Source organism: Acanthisitta chloris, unplaced genomic scaffold (assembly GCF_000695815.1).
Source record: "Acanthisitta chloris isolate BGI_N310 unplaced genomic scaffold, ASM69581v1 scaffold45100, whole genome shotgun sequence".
In the NCBI taxonomy this organism is placed as follows: domain Eukaryota; kingdom Metazoa; phylum Chordata; class Aves; order Passeriformes; family Acanthisittidae; genus Acanthisitta; species Acanthisitta chloris.
In genome coordinates this window covers 97,351-120,455 of record NW_008651969.1, presented here as the reverse complement: position 1 = coordinate 120,455, position 23,105 = coordinate 97,351, and the positions used below count along the sequence as shown (strand labels likewise).

General features: G+C 38.0%; 1 protein-coding gene across 1 annotated transcript in view; it reads right to left on the bottom strand.

The window, feature by feature from the left end:
• Positions 1-225: 225 nt before the first annotated feature.
• The window catches only part of ST6GALNAC3 (ST6 (alpha-N-acetyl-neuraminyl-2,3-beta-galactosyl-1,3)-N-acetylgalactosaminide alpha-2,6-sialyltransferase 3), a gene marked incomplete at its 5' end in the record, with an annotated part of 116,171 nt that continues 93,291 nt past the window's right edge, over positions 226-23,105 (bottom strand). Inside the window, 2 exons of the mRNA XM_009075141.1 lie at positions 226-412; positions 2,615-2,722. Of these exons, the coding sequence (XP_009073389.1) occupies positions 226-412; positions 2,615-2,722 (295 nt within the window). The remainder of the gene's footprint in view (positions 413-2,614; positions 2,723-23,105) is intronic.

Below are 23,105 nucleotides of genomic sequence, written 5' to 3'. Positions count from 1 at the left end.
ATAAAGTGCATAGTGTGGAGTAAAACCCTAAGAAATAACAAACAATATGTCTGCCTTCCACAGATGATTAATTTTGCTTAACAGCTGAACCATCACCCTCTTTGTCTACTCGTTTTTAATTTAGTGTTACCTAGGCTGAGAAAGGCCAGCCAGATGTAAGCAAAATTATTGTAAACTGAGACATTTTTGTAATATGCTGTTAAGGGAGAGTTAAGAAAACCAGTATCAAGACACTGTCCAGTTGGGATGTGTAAATATTATTGTGTGCTTCTTGGCCCATTTAGCAAATACTTTCTTTTCTGTGATAAACCGATGGCCTCCATATGGAGCATTTTCATGGAGAAAGTATTCCTCACACTCATCTCGTCCTGGCTCATAATAGTGGTAGGGAACTTTACGAAAGCCTTCTGACCTAGGGAAAAAACCAACAACCAACTTAAGTATTATTTTCAAGAAAAACATTAACATATACTGCACCTGAATGCAGGATACAAGTATCCTTGTATCAGAAACAGTGTGGACAACAGTACTAGGGAAGTGATCACCCTCCTGTACTCAGCACTGGGAAGGTCACACCTCAAATCCTGTGTTCAGTTCTGGGTCCCTCACTACCAGAAACACATTGATGTGTTAGAGCATGTCCGGAGAAGGGCAATAGAGCTGGTGAAGGGTCTGGAGCACAAGTCTCATGAGGAGTGGCTGAGGGAGCTGGGGGTGTTTAGCCTGGAGAAAAGGAGGCTCAGGACAGACCTTTACAACTACCTGAAAGGAGGTTGTAATGAGGTGAGGGTTGGTCTCTTCTCTCAGGTAGCAAGGTAGGACAAGAGAAAATAGCTGCAAGTTGTGTCAGGGGAGATTTAGATTGGATATTTGGAAAAATTTCTTCACCAAAAGAATTGTCAAGAACTGGAACAGGCTGCCCAGGCAAGTGGTTGAGTTACCATCCCTGGAAGGTATTTAAGAGATGTGTAGATGTGGCACTTAGGGACATGGTTTAGTGGTGGAGGTGACAGTGCTGGGTTAACAGTTGGATTCCATGATCTTAATGGTCTTTTCCAGCCTAAATGAGTCTATGAATTATCCGAAATCCTTTCCATGTGCCAGCACTTGAGCTCCTTTGCTATACTATATAAGGGCTTTCATTACATCATGATTTCTAGGAATTTTCCTATGGAAAAGGAAGTTCAGTGTATCTCTCAGCATACACTGATCTCAGCAGTCAGTAAGAAGGTGATGGGCTGGTACTGCACATTTTGTTTAACCTGGGAGAACTCAGTCCACAAGTTTCCATCCCTAAGAAAGTCTTATTGTTGGATAGTCCCAGCTGTTGAAACTGGTTCTTGAACTGGCTGAATAAGGCAGTTCTAAGAATAATGTTCATTCTAAGTATGTAATGCAGTCAGAATTACAGCTTTAAGGAAACACATCCTTCTCTGCTGCCAACTGACTTAAGTGCTATCATGCTGTTGACTGGTTTTACATCAGGGCTATGCAATGCCAGCTTGTCTGAACTCTTTGAGGACAACCTTAGTCCTGTCACCCCTCATCTCAGGGCGCCTACTGTGTTTTTGTAAACAAAGAACAACATATGTTCATTCCATCTGGATGACTCAATCAGTGAGATCTGCAAGTTCTAAGAAGTCAGCCTCTAATGTTAAGATATCCTAATTAAACAGCTGTGACTCAAATTCTGGTTTTTGTTTGTTTGGGGTTTTTTTAGGGTCTGCCAGGAATGAGTCTCACACTGGAGTAACACAGAATGTGGAGTGAGGATATGCACAAGGTCTTGTCTTTAGGAGCTGAGGACCCACGGGACTGGTTACATTCAAGACTTGAACCAGCTTAGGTACAGAAGAATAGATGTGTACGTAGTAGCATAACACATTGTTTGTGACATTTCCTGCTTTTCTGAACAAATGAGAAATAGTTTCATTTTATATTTTTCTAGCATACACTGTAGATGAAAGCATTTAACTTGGACTTTTGAAAATTGTGTTTAGAATTATACTTCTGACAATAGGATTAATCCATTGTCACTGTAAGGTCACTAACAGTATTTGGTTGGAATTTATGTCAGTTTATGGTGATAAAAGTTCACAGGACTTGTTTTATTATCTAATTAGAAACCCCTACTACTAAAAACAAGCAATATATAACCTAGAAAGTTCAAGTAGGTTGTTCAATGGTGGTGAAATGTAATTTCAGGTAACTATCCTGGGCTAATCAGTTTCTTTCACTTCCAGGAGTATTTGGTATTCAGAAAATAATATATTAGCTTTTCCTCTACAGATTTGTTCTAGCAGTAGAAGCAAGTACATTTTGTCAGAAGAGTACAAGAATACTTTGTTTCCAGCTAATTCAGAAACTGCAAAAGATCTTTGATTAAAAATAGTTCCTTATGACATCTGATGTTAAATTTTGTAAATGTTTTTATTTTATCAACAGCAAATGCCATATCAGGAGTGAATGTGCTGACAATAGTGTCACATCAATGCAAAACACTGGGAAATGACTGCCTAATCCTATTTTTGGATTTATGATATTAAAATCAATTGTGAAATTTTGACAAGACATCAGAATTGTAGATGCATAAAATAATTTCCTTTGATCTTACTTGCAGTAGGTGTCATTTATCATCCCATAGACGTGAATTCCATAGCAAGCATCCATGGCCAAAATTAAGGTAAACCAACCCGTACTGAGATATGAACCTGACTGGACTCTGTGAAAATACAACATACACAAAACAAATTGCAATGAGAAATTATCAACACTTATCAAAGAAATATAATCTATTGCCTGGGACAAAAGGCATTAAGCAACTTGACAATCTGTCAAAACCATACAATTACTTTGAATTATTTATAGAGACGCTCTCGTTCTTCCCAGCTTGGGGCCTCAAGCTATTGTCCACAGAAAAAATACCATGTTAAATATCTTAAGCCAAACAATGCATCTCCCATAAGACAGAAAATAATTTATTTTCACATCTGAAAGACAGCAATTAGTAGAGTTTGCAAAAAGAGATAAAGTTCAGCAAAATACAAACTACTGTCAGAATTTGTGCTGTGTGCATGTGAGTATGCACCATCCTCTTCCACAAGTAAAACCTTAATCTGCAGTGGGCTATCCTCAAGTTGAAAATTCACACAGTAATGAAGCTTTTAAGGATATTTTTGTAGAAAACCATCTAATAAAAGGCTTTGAAAGCCAAAATTCTGTGCACATCCCTTTACATAATTTTGTGTTATTATTCCTTACGATAACATAGCAGACAGAAAACCACAAGAGGATAGAGCCCAGATTCTGTCTTTGCTCAAATAACTAGTTATATTAAATCAGTCCAAAAGTATTACCTGCATGAGTCAGGAAAATTACATATGAGGATCTGGCTCATGGATTGGCAATGTGAGCAAACATATGTGTTGTTATTCACAGACCAAATCCTGTTCATGCAAATGTTACCAGTGGGGGACTGGGAATCAGTGGATGTACCCATATAACCTGGGCAAACAAGACCCACTGCTTTAAAACCTCGTGAGTAATAACAACACACTTAGCCCTCCCTGCTTACAAAATGGTAAAAGTGCTTTGTGCATGTATTGCTTTCAGTTTGACTGCAATAAATGAAAATAATTATTTTTAAATCATACAAAACTTGGCCAATTTCCAAAGAAAGATACCCCAAAAGTCATAAACCCATCTAATTAGAGTCCCTTAACAGAGTTAGACCCGAGTGAGAGGAAGAGATATATCAGCTTTCTGCCACACCTTGGGTACAGCAGAGAGCAGTCAGTTCTCCATCCTAAATTAAAGTAGCCTAAGGTTTGCACACCAATACGTTTTGCTGCAAAGGAACTCCCAAGTCAGCCTATGTGCAAATCAGTTATCCCCACCAACAAAATCTTCTGAAAACATTTTCATCCTGGGGTAGGAATTCTTGAGGAATACATCTGGTCCAGGCAGTTTGGTTTGCAAACTGCAGATTGAGATACAGACTGACATGCAGATTGAGCTTTGGGTGGGAGCCTGCGACAAGAGGCTGTGAACTGCCAACCTTAGAGATAACAAAGAAGATGAAGATGAAGCTGGATTCCTGTGATGCCAGCGAGTTGGATGGACACAGAGAGGAGGGAAGGAGCAGAGGACTGAGGAGGAAGAATGAGATTGCTGCCTGGAGGAGACTGTGAGGGTCTAAAAGCCTAGGGGTTCCTTTGTTGGGGGCCTCCCTTGCAGGCACCCAGCTCCAGCTGTTTCAGTGTTCCTGTGCCATGAATAAATGGATTTATGGAACTAGACATCTCAGACTCTGTGATGGGAAACCACATTCAACTGGTAAGGAAACCTGGTCTGACTGTGTGAGTGTGGTGTGCAGGGAGTCAAGCAAGGACCTGGCAGCTCACCGGAGCTGTTGCTGGGAAGGGGCCTTGGTCCCAGGATTAAAGTCTCTGACACTGGGAACGTGACTGCCAGAGAGGCTCATGAGTAGTTGGACTGGGAATAGAATAAAACTTTCATGTGAAAAAATAAAAAAATCCTATAGCAATTTATCCAGCCTATAAACCCCAACTTTCCTGTCAGACAGAAGATCAAACCCCAGGTGTTTCTGCTGGTTCAAAGCAAGAACGTACTATGGTCTCCTGCCTCCTGGGTGAGGAGTGGCTTTTGGCTCAGGCTCTGTGTTACTTCCTTGCTCAAGCTGGACTAAATACTGAGATGATGGATGAAAGAGTAATTGTACAGCCTTTATAATGACATTGACCTGGCACATGCAGGTCTGAGATTCCAACTCCTTCTCTGTTTAATACCTTTTATTATGGATAGTAGAAAACTCCAAGAACTTTACATTCCTAAAGACAGTCCAGTACACTCTAGTTTAAACAAACCTTAGGTTATTTTAGTGAAAAACAATTACTTCAACTCCCAGAATTCTATTGTACTCAAGAACACTGAAAGTAGTTAAATATTCTCTTTCTTGCCCATGTCTGTAATCCTCCATGGGTTAGCTGGTGTGAACTTTTATCCCTACCTTTCCTGAAACCTCCTTTTCCTTGGGGAAACTCCTAGGTGTATGTTTAGCTGCTTTTGTACAGGACCATACCGGAAACAATAAGAAAAGGATTAATTTAAACTGAAGAATGACAAGTGGGAACCAAAGAAGGTGTCAAAATACCCTTGTTTCATTAGGTGGATACTTCTTTACTTGACACCTTTATAGCCATGAAACCACACATCTGTTTATCTACCCTGTTAGGATCTTCATTTCTTCAACCAGAATGTTCTGCTGTTGTCTTGCAAAGAGAATTCCCAACGTGATTCATGTTATTTCAGAGTAACATTCTGCCATGATAAAAGGCTGCACTGGTTCTAACTTGCTTTCTACTCTTGCACTAGGAAAACACTAGACTTGAGATTTTAAAGCCTTTTAGAATCATAATAACCATTTATAAGAACATGATCAAGATCAGGACCCTTCCAATAATGGGGGTTTATTGGAGAGCACTATATTGACAGTAGCATCTGATATTTGCTATACTCAGGAGGAAAAAGGAATTTTAAAAAAGAATTAATCAATATTTCATGTCTTGTTTTAACACCGTTGGACCTTAGTCCTCTCATCTATATACTGCACTGGCAGGATAAATAAAAACAGCAGAGTGAGTTCCCAGGTACCTTCCCTGGGAGATGAAGTACATGACAGAATACAGATTATATGCTTTAAAACAAAGCACTTATATTCAGCCCATTTTTTCCCTCTGAAGACACAGAGGGATACAAGGGAATATACTTAAGCAGTGGGGATTCTGGATGATTTGGTAACACCTTAGAATTCAATCTGAGACCATAAACATACTTTCAAAATTCTAATGAAAGCAATATTAGAAATGTGAAAACAATTTTTGCTGTCCCTAAAAAGCCATAAATCTCTGAATGCCTTTTAAAATATCATCCCATAAAACTGTAGTGCAAAGCAATGTCTCAGCCTTTGCTATTATGCTAACACTTTGCACTCAATTTCTCTCTCTACAAGAGAGTTTTACATGATTTTTGGCCAGGGATTTTTGAGAGTCACTAGAAAAGAGTTCCTCTTGTTACCGTAATTGCATTCAAATTTTACACACTGAAGAGAAAAAGGAAATCCTTCATTTATGTGTAGCATAAGGCTATGTTACTGCACAAATCTGAGGGGAAGATGACATTAATCCCAAAGTAGGGAAAACAGTTTGTAGAACTACAATAGGTAAATCTATTGCGATATCTGCAACAAACACAAAATTGTTTCCTATGGCATACAGTGACTTTTTTTTTAACAGTCTAAAATTAATGGGGCACCAGATCTAGGCAGGAAATTGTCTCAAGAGCTCAGGAGAAAATAATACACTATTTTTCAAAAAATGCATTTTAAAACATGGCTTTGCTTTCAAGACATGATTTACAGCTGGATGCAGCAATAAAAAGGCAATGCTCACAGTTACTTTGTTTATCTTGAAAATGAAAGCTTATTTTGCATACTTCCTACTTTGTTGGGATTCTTAAAGAGATACCAGTTATTGGTTGTAATTCACTCTGCTAAATACTATCCAGCAATTCAGAAAAGTACATAAGCATATGCTTAACATTAAACATGTGAAAAGACCAGTGGAATCAACTTAATTAAGATGCTTGAAGCAAAGTATATGCTTGCTTATCTTGCTCTTAGTGAAGGTTTAAGTGCTTAAAATGTCATTATTTAATCTCAGAATATAAAAGTAGGCTCCCAGATTAATAGTTACTTGAAAGTTTCAAGTCTCAAAACATAGAATTTGCATTTTTAGTAATGCCTTCCATAAACTCCAGTAGAAAGGACTACAGTTTCTCATAATATGTTCAAAAAAGACTTGCCTTCTGTATTTTAGAAGGAAATGGTAAAAGGCACATTTAGGATTGCTAGAATTGTAATGTGCAATATATAAAGTTTAATTAAAATAAATTTTAAATACAAGCAATTAGACAGGGTTCTTTAGCTTTAAATTTTATATATTCCACAAAAAGCATAGGAAATTGATATAAAGAAGATGGAACAGAGAATACCCCATAAAAATGTTGGCAACTAAAATTAATCTTCTTTGACGTCTATAACCATGCTTGGGCTAAATGAAAGAAAAACTAGCTCCTTCTCTCATCAAGGGCAAATGGAGGAACATAAAATATTTTCTTAGTGACCAAGGGCATATGAGTTTAAATCAGGTAAAAGTTTTGTTGTCACTTGAGTTCTGATTTTACCATAGAATTCCAGGAAGTTCTTTTCTTTGTTCAATTGTTCCAGGATTTTTTATGTGCACAATCAATTCTAGTTCTATGGTTCAATGGATTGTAATTTCCAGTGGGGACATCAGCGGTAAAAAAATAGAAAAGGGAAAAAAAAGTTTGTGAAGGCAGAGAAGATCTGTAGACAAGCAATTACACGTCAATCTGATTACAGAAAGGAATTTAGAAGACTGTTTTTCAGTTCTTTTGGGAGAAACTAGAGATCACAGAAGGTCAATTAAGAGCATTAATTAAGATAAAAAAGGGGAAATTTAGCACTTCAAAAAGCTATTAATTAACGGAGAGCTTGCCAAAAGCATTAGATAGACACTTTTCCTTTTTTACTTAATTTCAAAATATTGCAGTACAGTAAAATTCAACAATGACAGATTGAAATGACAAAATTCTTCAGGCCAATTAATTGACAAAAAAATTATCTTTTTGTAAAGGCTGTTTATAGACTAATCCTCAGATGACTCTCCTACCAAACTACTGAATCAGCAGCAGCTTTATTTGCAGCAGCTTGTCAGGCCTCTCGGTTAATAAATAAGTATAAATAAGAGTATTGGTCTACACAAACTAAGAGACCTGTAATTCAGAGAATACCATTAATTGTCTGGGAGGGGGTCAAGGTACTCTGCTTTAGCCTGGCTCTCTGCCAGCCTTGTCTGTGACTGACCCTTGGGAACTAGGGTGGAAGGTACATGTTCCCTCTGCACTCCCTTGTTAAAGACAACCAGCTCTTCTGCTCCCTGGGTTATTTTAGGTTTTGGCATTGCTGAATAATGGTATGCTTCCCTACAACTCAAAATAGGGAAAATTTATCTGCTAGTCCAAACTGGTGATCCATCACTTATTTCTATACTAACCAAATTAATACTACCATTGTACTTAGGTTGACTGAGATTTCTCTGGGTTTTTTTTCCCTGCAGAAGCATCCCTGAGTACAGCTGCTGAACAATTCTTTTGCTTTGCCAAATTAAATGTCCACATTCCCCAAATCACACTTTTGGTCTATGCCTTCCTCTTCATATCATAAGTAGATTTGTAAATGACAGACTAGAACAAGCTGACAGAAGAATGCCGTCACCTCTATGAGAATAGCAAGGTTATAACCTCTCCTTTGAGAAGCACATACACTTGTTTTGCCAGAGAGATATTTTTTGAAAGGAGAAAAAGAAGTCCAGGAGAAGGGTAAGACTCTAAGTGCTGAAGAATATTAGCACCAGCCTAGATTTATTTCTGTTTTCTGTAAGATTCAGTGCTTTGTTGCTAATAATTTCATTATATACTTTCTGCAGAAAAAAATAGCACAAGAGAAGCAATGACGATGCAAGCACAAAGAATTGATTTCACCTGGTAAAAACCATTGCTATTTCTGCATTATAAAGATACCTGTTAGGCAGCCGTTTATCATAATTATTCATTCTTTTATACGTGTGTGTGTGCACATGTGATTGCTTTGCATTCCACAGTGATGCAGGACATCTAATAATAAACAGCCATGCCCCTCTAGCAGTGAGCAGGCTGTCTCACACATTCCAAAGCCCACATTGTGCTTCAGGTCATTCTAAAAAGTAAAAGATTTATATATGGACAGATGTTTTATTATCTATCATGTACAATTTTATGCAAAGCTCAAACAAGTGGAATGCATTAAGAACAGCACAGACCACATTCCAGATTCAGACAGTGACTGTGCCCAGCAAGATGTACCTGGGTACGGAGAAGTGGTACACTCTTGCCTGCCCAAACTCTTGGTAGATCATCCTTACTGTGAATCCCGAAAATAAACTGCAGTTGGGTGGCACACTGTGCAACTAATCTTCAGAAATATTGCCTTTCTCTTCATATTAATACTGTGCCAATGGAACACAGGGGACAAGAGTCTGTTTCAGTAGAGTTTGCTACACACCCTCAGTAAAGGCTAGTCCTAAATCACGAACTAGCCCATGAGAATCTCCCCTCACAATCTCATTTAAAAAGAGATGTAGCAATTAATAAATCCTATGTCAAAATGGCATTGGAAAAAGACAGGAAGGACAGTTCTGAATGATCACAAAAGGGAACAGAGAAATGATGGCTTTGTATTTAACTGCATCTAGTAAAAAAACCCAAACCCACCAAAACTATTTGGCTTTCCATTTAGAACTTTTTGCAAGATAGGCCAAATAAACATTAGAAGTAATCTGTTACTGCAGCTACTGAAATACCTGTGGCATCTGCTTGGGTATTTAATTTATACATGTTGTTTCAATCTTTGTGTAGTGTACATATTTTTTTTTACGTTTTTCCTCTCTTTCTTTGGTATATTCATATATGCCTGGAAACCTGATACAAAGGGGAAGAAAAAAAAAGGCAGCAGCTTAAGGAAATTGACTTCTGCTGGCCAGGCTTCTATAGTTTCCTTATTTCTGACTTGATGACCTGACTTTGATGCATCTCAGCTCAGTTGTGAACTCAGACAACAAGAGAAGGAAGTTACTTCATCAAGGCAGAGAGGGCTCCTTCAGATGCCTGTGCTGCTGAGCTCAGAGAAGGAAAAGATTCCTGTTTATCAAGGGTGATCACAGAGGTCCAGCTTGCTGCAAAGCATACAGCAAAGAAATAAGACTAAAGACTGATAATTGTGAACTCGGCTCTCCTGCCTATATATATACACACACATATATACATATATACATATATACATAATTGATGTGACTCTTATGCAGGAAAACCTGTGCTGATCTTTCCAAGATGAATGGCATCCCCTGGAGAGAACAAGAGCTGGTAGCTACATTTCTTATAGCTACTGAGCTTCTGCAGATCACGCTGACTCTTCATGTACAAACTGTGCTCCTGGTGCAAATTGTTTACAGAACAGTAAATACCAATCCCAATCTTTTTCCTTCCCCACTCCTTTCCCTAATCCTTCTGTTTCAAGAAATACATATTCTCTTGACTATTCTTCAATCAGGAATTCTTTATCTCCCTTTCTTAAGCACAAACTGTGGTCTGAACCACAGTCCATGCTATTGCATACACTCAAGTTACTAGCAAAAGGCCTTTTGTGAGTGCCTGGGTTGCACTTGCCCTCTGGGGTCTGAAGTCAAGCAGTCTATACATGATTACAAATAACCTTGCCATGCTGGAGCTGCATTGTGCAGAAAGTGAAACATATGGCTCCAAACATCTCCATTTGCACTTGGATTTTGTTGATGAGCAAATGGTTGTTTAAATCAGAAGAGGATCCACAGAAATGTCGACCATTAAAACCAGGCAATTATGTTTGGCATGAAGGAAAACTGAATTCACATGAGCAGATTTGAGGATTAAGCTGTTGGCATCTTTACACAGCCATTTTTTCTTTAAAAATCACCTGAATAAAATTAATTCCATGCTTAGGAAGACTGAGTTTATCAAGAAATGTAACACTGATGGTCTATGCCAGCATAGCACTTGCTTCACAGTACAATTACTTATCCTTGCAGTGGTTGAAGCAAATGGGAAGTAATGCTAAATCAGCTTTCCTTGGAATACTTGAGCCTGCAAGTTACTTGTGGCACCAGGGTGTACTATCCTACACCTATCCCACTGTTCCCACTTTCCATTGGACTAGGCTAGGCCAAAGACTTCCTGCAATCCCTGGTGGCAGTGACAAAGGGAGTGATGGCTGAAACCCTGACACGGGTTTCAGGGCTGGTGCCACAGTCCTCTGTAGGACAGCTCTGTGTGCTCTTCTCTTCACAGTAACTGCATCCAGTTTGCTGATTGGTGGTTCAACGTTTTCACACAGCATGAAAGGCAGTAGAGAAGGATTTAGATTTTCATCCTTTGTAACCAGAAATTAATCAAAACTAAAAACTGTGCCAAGTGGAAGAAAAAAAAGACAACAGTGCCTTTTCCCTGCATCTACATTTAGATCAATATTTGCTGTCTTGGGTCTGCACATTTTTCTACAGGGAGGATATAAACTAAACAGAGCTGCAGTTAATCCAGGATCCCTGAAGAGATTTAATTAAGGAGGCTTTCCCACCCTTTTCTTTTGGTATTAAAGGGCACTCACTACTCCTAGCTGCATATTTTAGTGAAACATATTGTAGGTGAATACAGAAATTTCTTGATTAGCTTTTACCTTGCCAATACAAGATACTGAAGGGAGTTCATCTAACCTTGTATGAAAGCAGCTGAAATTTTTCATAAAAACACCTTCCATTAGGTTGGGTCTTTTTCCATGTTTAAATCAAAAAATACGATACAACTTTGTAAAGGTGCATGTTGTGTGTCTGTGACATTGGGATGTGAGCAGAGGCTATTATAAAGATATTTCGGTTTACTGCTATGGAGAAATGAAAGAACAGCTAGCACAAGATTGTACCCTAACTCTGTTCATTTAAGTGGAAAGAACATTGGACCAGATACTCAGCTGACAGAAACCACACTGATGTACATCAGCTGATACCCTTTTACATTTTCCACAACCTGCAGTCATTGTGGTAGTTCCAGCACTACCTCTTTGATGGTAACACGGAAGGGAAGGTGATGTTACATTGTTCTCCCTACATTTCACATTCATCTTAGAACTTTGCTTTACACCAGGATGGATGCCTATCCAGAAAAAGCTTCTGGAGGGTCAGCCAGAATATTAATGGAAGTTTCATTTATGAACAGAAAATGTTCACTGGAAAAAGAGAACTCAAACCCTACAGATAAGACCTACATCTGTGTGTAGGTCAACTTGTCTCTCCCCAGCTGTGATATTCATTATATTTCCAGGTATTCTAAAATTAATTCTTAATTTGTTGCTAAATTATTCATTAATTATTTACATTACAGTAGCACAGTGACTCCTCACTGAGCAAGGCACTATACATCCACATGCGACAGTACTTGACCCAAAGAGCTTAACTGCCAAATAATCAAGAAGAACAGATTCTTTGGAGAACATACATATCCTTATCCCTCACACAGCATCATGTCATAAGTACACATTCTCTGAGATTGCATGCTGAGCCACAATGCTCTTCTCTACACTTCCTATTTGCACTAACCAGAAGTTCATTTTCGATTATGGAACATCAATATTTTTAGCAAAAATGAAATCTTAAATCCAGACAAATTATTCTGATAAAGAAAAAGGAAGTAAAAATAGAACTTGAGTGGGTCTGAATTTTAATTCAATTGCAAGAGGCCATAATGTAACCTATCAGTCAAGCTTTGAAGATGAACTGCTAATTAACGCAGATGCTACCTTCCCTTTTACTACTGTAACTCACTCCCGATTAACTTTTCCTTCACTTTTCTTTTTTTTTAATATACATTTTAATGAACCACACACATATACAGGTATCATATTACTGTTTAATATCAATATTAGGGTCTTGCTTACTCTCTATATTCCATCCAAATGGATGCTTTCTTAATTAACCCATCTCTGTCCAACTGTCAACCTCTGAGCTACTGAAACTTCCCCTAACTTCTCCCCTGTTCAGTTTACATAGTAGTTGGCTTTCTGATGGGCATCTCTCACTGATGTACATTGTGGACAGAAGAGGTTGAGGTCTAATCAAAGCCCCACACGAAATACAAGGTCCCAAATCCTTAGGACATGCAAGACGAGTTTTGTTGTTCCCCTTCTGTTCACCAAGAGCCACTACATTTACACAGTCAGGATTTCTGAAGGCCAGATGCCTGCAGCCACTGGCACAAATATTAATGCTGAAAGCAGTACCTTGACTGCAGACAGACATATTTGGCAGAACAAAGAATGGCACAATTTTTTCTCTCAGATGGCAGACTTTAGAAAAAACATGATACAGCAAACAGTTTAGAAAAGCAGAAGACTGACACAGAGAAGCTCATAGGAACTACAGATTGCAGTAGATTCCCTTCTATCCCAATTCCCTTCTATCACAGTTCTTTCAACACTGGACAATTACTTCAGAGTATTTTCTTCCAATATTCATTGAATAGTCTGCAGGAGGGTAATCGTACAAGTGGAAGCTTTGAGAAAAATCTCCATACTTATTAGAATGGCAGTGAAATGCTCTAAAAGAGATTTTTTATGGCTTCTCTGCTATCAACTGAAGTAGCAAATTAGTTAATTTTCCGAGCCTTTCACAATCCAGCTTTTTTGAGAACAGTAAACTCAAGAATTATCGGACTAATCATCTAGCAAGCTCACTGCCAGGATGTGCAAATGCCTAGTTATCAAGAATGGTGATGAATTCAGTTAGCATCAGGGATATAGTATTTCCAATGAGCCCAAGCTATTAGAACACATTCACAAAGCAGGACAGTAGTCCTTTGCTTTACAAATAAATGCTCTGATTTCTCTTCCATGTATCATATTGCTCTTGGTGACATCATCTTCTCAGTGATTCCCAGTATCAGATAGTTAAGACTTGGATATGTTGCCACTGAATTCTGCAGGCAACAAGCTCCTTAGGCCAGAAAGTCCATCAGAGGAGGCTGTTGCTGCTTCCCTGGCACCAAAGTTCAGAACATCACAGTTAGCTGAATTCTTATCTAAAAGATTTGCATAACAAACATTAAAACAAGCTAATTCATTAAAACTAGAAACTGCAACTTGCTACAGAAACCCACTTGCTACACTGTAGATGACTCAAGACTACATCTTTTTTGACACCAAACTGTAAACTTTAGAACTGACAAAAATACTCTTCTATAGTTGCATTATAGAGAACCTCAGGTAACACTAGTAGCTAAAATGTTGGAAGGAATACCAGATTAAAAATGAAGAGTTCAATCACACACAATACCAGAGACAGAGTCACAATTAGCTTTACAAAACATCATTCTTTATAAAGCTTTTTCTTTGCCTCTTCATGCTATTTGCCTGATAAGCCCTTGCCAACAAATACATTATACTAATTACAATTAGTTACATGAAGTGTGGGACAACTGAAAAAATTTATGGATTTTTTTACCTCACAAACTAAATGTTATTTTGAATTCCAAATATACAGGATGAAAAATAAAGCAGAAGCCCCAGATGGCATGTTTAGTCCAGACACGTATGAATGTGAATATACTTATAGGGACACCCAATCCATTTAAAACTTTAATCTTACAGTAGTTGTCTGGAAAAATCAGTGCAGAGTAGGTTTTAAGCAATTAAATTCATTTTCCCCTGAGCAGAGACATTTAAGGTACAAAGCCAAGAGCTGAGCTGTTTAAAAAAAAAACCCAAACCTTTAGAACTAAGAGGAAGAAGAATATTTTTTTTTTAAAAAAACGTCTCCAGGCCAACAAATAAAAGTATGCACATTTGTCATGCAATATTAATGTGGCACTATGTTTGCATTTGATATAATCTATTATCTACATGCAGTCTGAAGACATAAAAGAATGTGAAGCTCTGTTAAATATCTTCCTGTGTTAAGTATCAATCTGTGGTAATGACCACTTAATACCTAGGCACAGAAATAACAAAGGAATCTTTTCACTTCAGTTCTTTATGAACTCTTTCTAAGCATTTTTACAAGACCTTCCTTTGTCCTTCATCCTGCAACATCATGAATGCTCCTCTAATCATACTGAGAATTTCCTTATCCCTGTGAATATCCTCAGTGTTCAAGTGTATTTCTATAAAGAATGTGCTGAACTGAGTCTGAGCAGAACACAGCTCTTGATCCTTCATGGGGACCCTCTCACAAGTCTGTATCTTCAATTCCTTTGAAGTTCCAAAAAAATACGTAGACTCACTGAAAAATGAAGGGCTGATCCAGTTTGATGTTCTCCCAGTCCTTTTTATATGTCCCATCTCCAGAGTACCAACTCACTCAAGCACTTAGATATAAATCTTCCATAATACAATGAATATATACAAGTAAACAGGCTTAGATGCAACATCCACAGTCACGAACCAGCAAGTTTAATCCCTGATCTCTGCAGTGCCTTTTGCCATTACACTAGCCATTTTGTCCTCAGTCTTGTCAAGAGAAGGCATAACACTTAGGCAAAATAAATTTCTTCTCTTTTTTTCCAGCCTGCAAGTCAGCATTATCTGATTAGATCTACTTCCTATGGCTTGTTCAGTCTCGCTTATCAGACACACTGGAAAATATTTCCAATAATAACCCACCAGAAATCTGCCTTCATATCTGGTGTCAGGCTACATATAACAGAAATCTTTTCATTTTAGTTTTAAAGTATTGCTTCATTCAACAAGCCGACTGCTGGCTGACACACAATCTAACCTAAAGGCTATGGATCAGCAGGTAAATGCAGAAATTCTATTAGTTTTCAGACCCGAGGTTTACGCCTTTCATTTCAAATGAAATCAAAATCCTACACATGAATAGGTAAAGCACAGAGTAAAGATCCTTTCTTAAAACCATCCATTACATATTACATGAGTGCAAGGAAGAAAGCAGTTTCTGCATCTTGTAGATACTGCATTTCTTGTGCTCAATGACTCTGGCAAGGATGGTAAATAGCAGACATAAAAGACATCCATTTTGAGGAAAAATTAAAACCATGACGAACATTATATTAGGCAATGTGAAATCCTGCAAAGGTACAAAGACAGGCAAATGCAGATATGCTTGGTATTAACAAAACCTCTCCAAGCCTGTATAAACTGGGCTTCCTTACCTAAATCCGATTTAAAAAGTCATAAGCAAACTTTAAAGGTTTTGGAAATTAGCATCCTCATTTAGGACCAGAGGAAGGAAATAGTGCAAAAATGCATATTATGAAGTATCCAGAATTTTTAAGGGAATGTATCTTTTTCCAAACTGAAAGGAACACCATCAACAGATATTTCATTCCTTTCTTCCTTCTGTAAGTGTACATACTTTTGATATGTAATCATATTTATATATAAATACAAGAGATTTATGAATGATTGACACCAGACTTCATTGTACTGTTTGCTCTAAAGAGATATGTTCACTGGAAGTTCTCAGAGCAGAGGCATCAGCACTGTGACACAGTATACAGACTGAATCCTTACATTACTAGCAGTGAGTAAATTCTGATGTGGCCAGGTAGAACTCCACTGAGGTCACTGGAATCACTTCTGCCAGAGATTAATTTCTCTGTGAGACTGCTGTATTGTCCGGAATACAGGCAGAAGTACTTTTTGGAGATGAGGTCCTCTAATACGGGACCTGCCCTAAACTTGTGGAAAGAACACATCTAGATTCTTACTTTGTGGTCCAGAGATTACTGTATTACATCCGTGGTTCCTCTATAATTATGCCACACACTGTTTTCCTTCAAAACAGTGGATGATGATTATCTCATAGCAAGAAAATCAATTGTGATTATCTAATCACAATTATGATCATAGTAAGAGTGGGAATTTTTTTCTGTATATTTCGTTCTGTGCATTCAGTTAAGGAAATTGTTCCATGGGTTTGCTATTTATTCAGGAAAAAATACAGAAGAAAAGCATGACTTCTGTTCTTTGAACACTTAGCTGTAATATCTGTCTTTGGAGCACGGCATTAAAGAGTAAAGAGGCTTGTTGGGCTCCCTCTTTCTCATTAAACAAGCCTATTCACATCTTTCATTTCTATTTTGTGCTGATTTTTATTTAATCTGCACTTTCCTCTGGCAAGAGGTTTGATAGCCTCTTGTTTCATTTTATGCTGATGCTATCTTATAGCTTGATGAGTACAAGTGAGTTGGCATTCATTGTCATAGCTCTTAGCTATTATAATATACAGTACTCAAAGTATAGAAGTCCCATACATTTTCTCTGAGGTAGAATTGTAGCTGTTACATAAATGTAAAGAAATGTTATGTCAACTGGTTTAGAGTGAAAGCAAACAGAAACCACAAGTTGCAATGTCCAGGTCCAGTCCTCACTTAAGTCCAACAAGTCAATTAAATCAGAGCTTATAAAGGAATTTAAAAAACAAGCCATGAGAATTCTGTTTTATGTCATAGATGATAAGAGAAATGCTGCTTTATCTTGTCCTTCTGACAGGTATATGCCAGCACTTCTAATACTGCACAAGTATTTTTGACAGGGAAACAGTCCTCCATACTCTCCAGGCAAAGGCTGACCTAAATGGTGCTTCAAAATTAACATTCTGTTGAGATACACTAAATCAGGGCTGAAGAGGGCTAATATGAAATATAAAATATAACAAATGAGCTGGCACCATCACTTATGTAGTACCTTTCATCACAAAAGGTTCTTGGTAGACCACATACACACTGACAAATGCAACTATTTGTGGGGGAAAGTGGAAGGTGTTTAACAGCATGGCAATGATAAAGGAAAATTTAGGATGAGGATGAAGAACCATGTATCAAGTGAACTCCTGCAAAACATGGGAGATGCTTGTTCAATGCTGGCAAGAGAGGAATACTGATACAGAGCAGTTTCCTAATGCATTCTTAAATCACCTTGGAAATTGTGCACCTAAGTATTGACCAGATCTGACTACATTTAACTTGTTTGATCTGATGAGATCAGGTTCTATGGCTGCAAGTTTGTGATAAGAAGCCAGTATTAGAAAGAAACTGCAGATCTCAGAAAGGCAAAGCAAGAAAACTCACAACCCTAAACCATTCATATGGAAATTATTCACTATAAACAGGTAGTTTTTTCTTGAACTGCTCATATAATATTCTCTATCCATCTATCATTACAAAAACCACATGCATACAGAGATTATTACCATATGAAACAACGAAGACATCTGATGTCTCCTCGTAGGTTTACTAGCGTTGCTCAGGGCTTTGTTATTTGAGAGCAATGTCATTATCCTTTATCTTTATGCTGTGTAGTATCGTCCTCCATCATACAGTATTCATTGTTACACACTTTGTCATGCACTACCTCTGCAGATGTATAGAATATGCACAGATTACGCTCACCGATTTACAGATACCATGGACATAGACTACACTTAGATCTATCACAGGTATTCCTCATGCTTACAAGACAAAGCAGCAGAGTTATCTTTTATACACTAGAGGATAATTCTTTGTAAATGGTGAATGATTTTAGTACTGACATTATGACTTTGTTTTCCTTCAATTTGTTCCTAAGAGGATGTAAGAAATAAAAATTTACTGGGAGGGTAAAGAAATATAAATTAAACTATTTTATGAAGACCTTTCCTTAAAATGACTCAGACAATAAATTTCAGCAATTGTTCAAGAGCCTCAGAACAACAATACAGGTGGAGGAAGAAGACGAAGTATCTTCAGTTGAGACCATTCAAGTTTGCTGTTTACTTGCATAACCACAGAACTGCACCTCAAATAGGGAACTGTCACTTCTCCTCTGGCCTTGAGTGTAGCTTTGCTCATATTTTACATCTGTATTTTTATTTGAGTGTAGGCAAAGGAACAGTTTGAAATTATGCATTTTTTCACATACTGTGTAATGAGTTGCCTGCCTCTAACGTGCAAAATACAATGTAGACTATGCAGATTCCATAACATTTAAACAGTTTACAGAGGCTGTGAGAAGCAACTGGAGCATTTTGTACAGAGCAGTATTTGAAAAGATGCTAGATATTATCTCCCTCAGTACTCAAATACCACAGTAAATGAACACCTAAGTCAAATCTTATTTCTTCCAGGAACAATTTTTTAAACTTACTTTCCTAGAGATTTCTGGAGTTTCCCTTTAAGAAGAGAGTCTGGGATGAAGGCATAACAAATACAAAATTATCTCCTCTTGATAACTTATTTCACTAGTGCATAAATCACATTCATGCAATTCTGTATTGCATGAATGCACGAAAATTAACCATGGAAAAAATGCACTTCAAACCAGAGGCGAAATATACACTGGCAACCTGCTCCTTTTTAAGCAGTTTAATACTGCAAGTAAATGAGCCTCACAGTGCTATGCAAGGTATGTAAGAACAAATATTATCAAGAAGTAGAAAAACTAAGCCTGGGGTGGACAATGCCAGGTCTATGCAGCTCAGTTCAGTTTATGCTGTGCTTATCCTCATTCATGCTCAGCAGCCTGTCAGACCCTGTCTGTATTGAGCTGTGTGGAACAGGATGTTACTGCTCCAACTGTTTGTCACCACCAAACAACTGGAGGTCGCTGATCCCACAGTTCTGGCAGCACATGATGCAGGTCTCTAACCTGCTGTGAGCAAAATAACCAGATGTCATGGTTTAATCCCAGGCAGCAGCCAAGCCCCACACAGCCACTCACTCACCCTGCCACTAACAGGATGGGGAAGAGAATCAGAAGAAAAAAGAAAAGCTAGAAAACTCGTGGGTTGAGATAAAGACAGTTTAATAGGGAATAAAAAAGTATACACACAAGCAAAGCAAACCAAGGAACTCATTCACTGCTTCCCATGGGCAGGAGGTGTTCAGCCATCTCCAGGAGAGCAGGGCCCCATCACACACAGCAGTTACTTAGGAAGACAAACACCATCGGTCCAAACATCCTCCCCTTCCTCCCTCTTCCCCCCCACTTTATATTCTGAGCATGATGACATATGGTATAGAATATCCATTTGGTCAGGTTGGGTCACCTGTTCCAGCTGTGTCTCCTCCCAGTCTCCCATACACCCCCAACTTCCTTGCCAGTGTGGCAGTATGAGAAGTGGAAAAGCCTTGACTCTGTGCGAGCTCTGCTCAGCAATAACAAAGACATCTCTATATTATCAACCCTATGTTCAGCCCAAATCCAAAACAAAGCCCTGTACTAGCCACAGTGAAGAAGATTAACTCTACCCCAGCCCAAACCAGCACACCAGACTAGGCCAACTCATGCACAAGAGCAGGCATTACACTGGGCAGTTAGGAAGTGGCTGTATCTTAAAGCAGTCCAGCCAGGAGTGTGTATCTTGACCCTCCAGGAACGTACATTCATGAGCCCTGGTAAAGCAGTTCCCTAGAATTTTCTCTATTAATAGGAAATTGGGAAAAATATATGCATCTGAGGAGACCAAAATATCTGATCGTTTTATTAGGGACAAGTAAATAGCTTATAAAAGGGCCGGTGCCTACGAAGACGATCATTGGAATGACATCTTTTTCAAGCCTGGATTGAATCATGCCCAATATTCACATCCAAAGATCATTGTTGTAATTTCTTTGCCACTCCAGGAGCCTGAGTAACAGACACAGCTATGATTAAATATCATTCAATTCACCTCTTTGTATCTTCGACCTGGCACCACATTGTTTTTTACCTGAAGAGTGGTTATGAACTTCTACAGGTCAAATATTATACTATGCAACAGAATATTGCCAACTTGAGACAATACCACTAGTAAAGCACTCCTCCCTAAGCAAATAACACTGAGAGTTTTTCAGTACTTTGCCTTAGGTGCTTAACTTTCTTCAAAAATAATCATGAGGAGAGGCAGAAAAGGTATTTGACAAAGTGATTAGGTGGAGGCTTACATTAAGATGGATTTTCTTTCAGTAGCAGCAGGTAGAAGAGGCACCTTCTAGAAAATGATATATTTTTTCTTTCCTCTGTCAAAAAGAAGTCTCAATCCAAATTAATTTTAACCAAAATGCTGTATAAATGAAGATGTAAAATCATTTACATTTTTTGTGATCTTTCTTGTTTTTTGGTCTGACATTACACTGTACTGTGCTGATATCCAAATGACTTTGTGGATAGAGAGCTTCAGCTGCCCAAAAAATAAGAACTAGCATTTGCACAATTTTATTAAGTTCCTCCACATTTTGGAGTGCTCCAAAATAAACAGCAATCTTTCAGGTTTTGTTCAAAGTACTTCCTGAAAGCAGAATTAATTAAACTATTAGCACACCTGTGAATCAAGCAGAAATTCTGACTTACTAATTGAAGCAGATGGAAGCTATGTGAGATATCCAAATGGCTTGCTTTTGTTCCCCTTGAAACCATCAGCTGTACTCTCATTGTCTTCAGAGCCATAGGATCAAGCCCAGAGTAAGCAGCAAATTGACAGAAGATAAATCTCATTCTCAATCAATTGCATAAGAATGCAGGACACAGGACAACAGGAAAACAACATGTTTGGCAAACACAGGTTGCACACACGAGTTGTGACATATTCCACAAGGCATACACAGGCATTGGTAACATGACTACCTGTACAGAATTTAGCCTAGCAGTTCTTGAGTGTCTGCCTTGCAGGTGGGCAATGTGCCACTAATATGCACTAACGATGGAAAAGCAAATGGAGATCCACCTAGAAAGTAAAAATCTCTGTCTGCTTTTGCCCCTGAACCTCAAGCAGACTTGGTAAACCTGATGACTCCCTATTAGGAAAAACATATCCCCAAAATTATTATAAATAACTAAGTGGGATGTATGCTTAGTTTTTGCATGCAAAGAAAAGCTTGCATTCTAGCCTGAATGCATGGAGAACTTTGAAAAGTACAGAATTTAAAACAAGGTTAAACCCCAATAAATCCTCTTTCACTGTGCAGACTGTCCTTTCACTGAACACAGGTTTGAAACATGGGGAAGCTGAGTTCCCACAGTGCCATCCTTGACTGGCTCAAATTTTGGCACAGGTTTGTTTTCTCTGCCAACCCCACATATTCCACCCACCAATGAGTGCAACTGTACTACAAAACAGACATTAAAACAGCTTCCTCACCACAGAATCCAGGTTCCTACAAACAGGAAATAGAAAATATTGTTCAACCCCATCTATCAAAATGATGCAGAACTCCTGTCAATAAACTGACCTGATGTTTCTGGGGATTTTGCATTTCTTCTCCATCTTTTACAAAATGTTCTTTTCAATAAAGTTTGAGTAGATGTTCAAAAAATTAAAAGAACTGCTCTGGGAAGGGCAAGCAATCAAATTTGAAGCCAAAGGAAAATAATAATTTTTCATTACAGAATTTATATATAATTTAGAAAGTTTCCTAATTTTAACCTATAAATGAGCTTGAGCTTCACCTGAAGTAACAATATGTTGCTGAAAGAATAAAAGAACTGACAGCCTTTTTCTAAATTCTAATAAAAGATGGGAATTATTTAGAAGAAAAAAGAGTGCAAATATTGTAAATATTGCAAATATGTCTTTGGTATGAAGAAAAAATTATTTTATAGCTTGCCTGTGAGGAACTGTGAAACACATTTTATTTCCTGCAAAAAGAAGTAGAAATATTCTGAAAGCCTGTAACTATTATGCTCTAAAATATGTATAAGGCACAGAGATAAACTCTCCTACAAAAACAGTGAGAAAAAATCTATTCATGAAACTGTACATCATTACCCTTTTGTTTTATTCTGGAATAAAAACTTGTATTACATCAATTAAAAGGATGACACCCAGCAATTAATTAATTAGTTTATAAGGGCAGAGGAATAAAATCCCAGATGTATTCCCAGGGGGTTTGTTGAGCCGTTTTGCACCTTCTGAGTCATCTGCCAAGAAAACTTGAACTAATCCATGCTTACACCTTGGCATCTCCATTGAAACATGTCATCTCTCCATTGAAGAGGTATTACTTGCTGCCTATGACACTATGTCTCAGAAACAGGCTAAGACTTGATCCTGAATGGAGGTGTGACTGATGTGTCTTTCATAAGCCAAAGAAATCTATACACTGGGTGTCTCAGGAGACTAATAGTCCAGCTTCCTTTGCAGTATTTTCCTCTTCTGTCTGGCTTTCAAAGCACTCCCTGACGTAGTAACTACAGAGTGGAAAAGGAATCATCAATAAAAATTCGACAACAAACTTCGTGGGACAAAACTCAAAGGAAAGTTAAATGTAGTTGCTTATGTACATTTTCCTGAAAACTGGGGCTTAAACATTCACCACTAGTTGTGAATTCATCTTCTCTAACTGTGAAACCACAGCTTCCCTGGTTGGTCTCCCAGGGTTTTCCCATACAAAGCCATGTCTTCATAAATTTG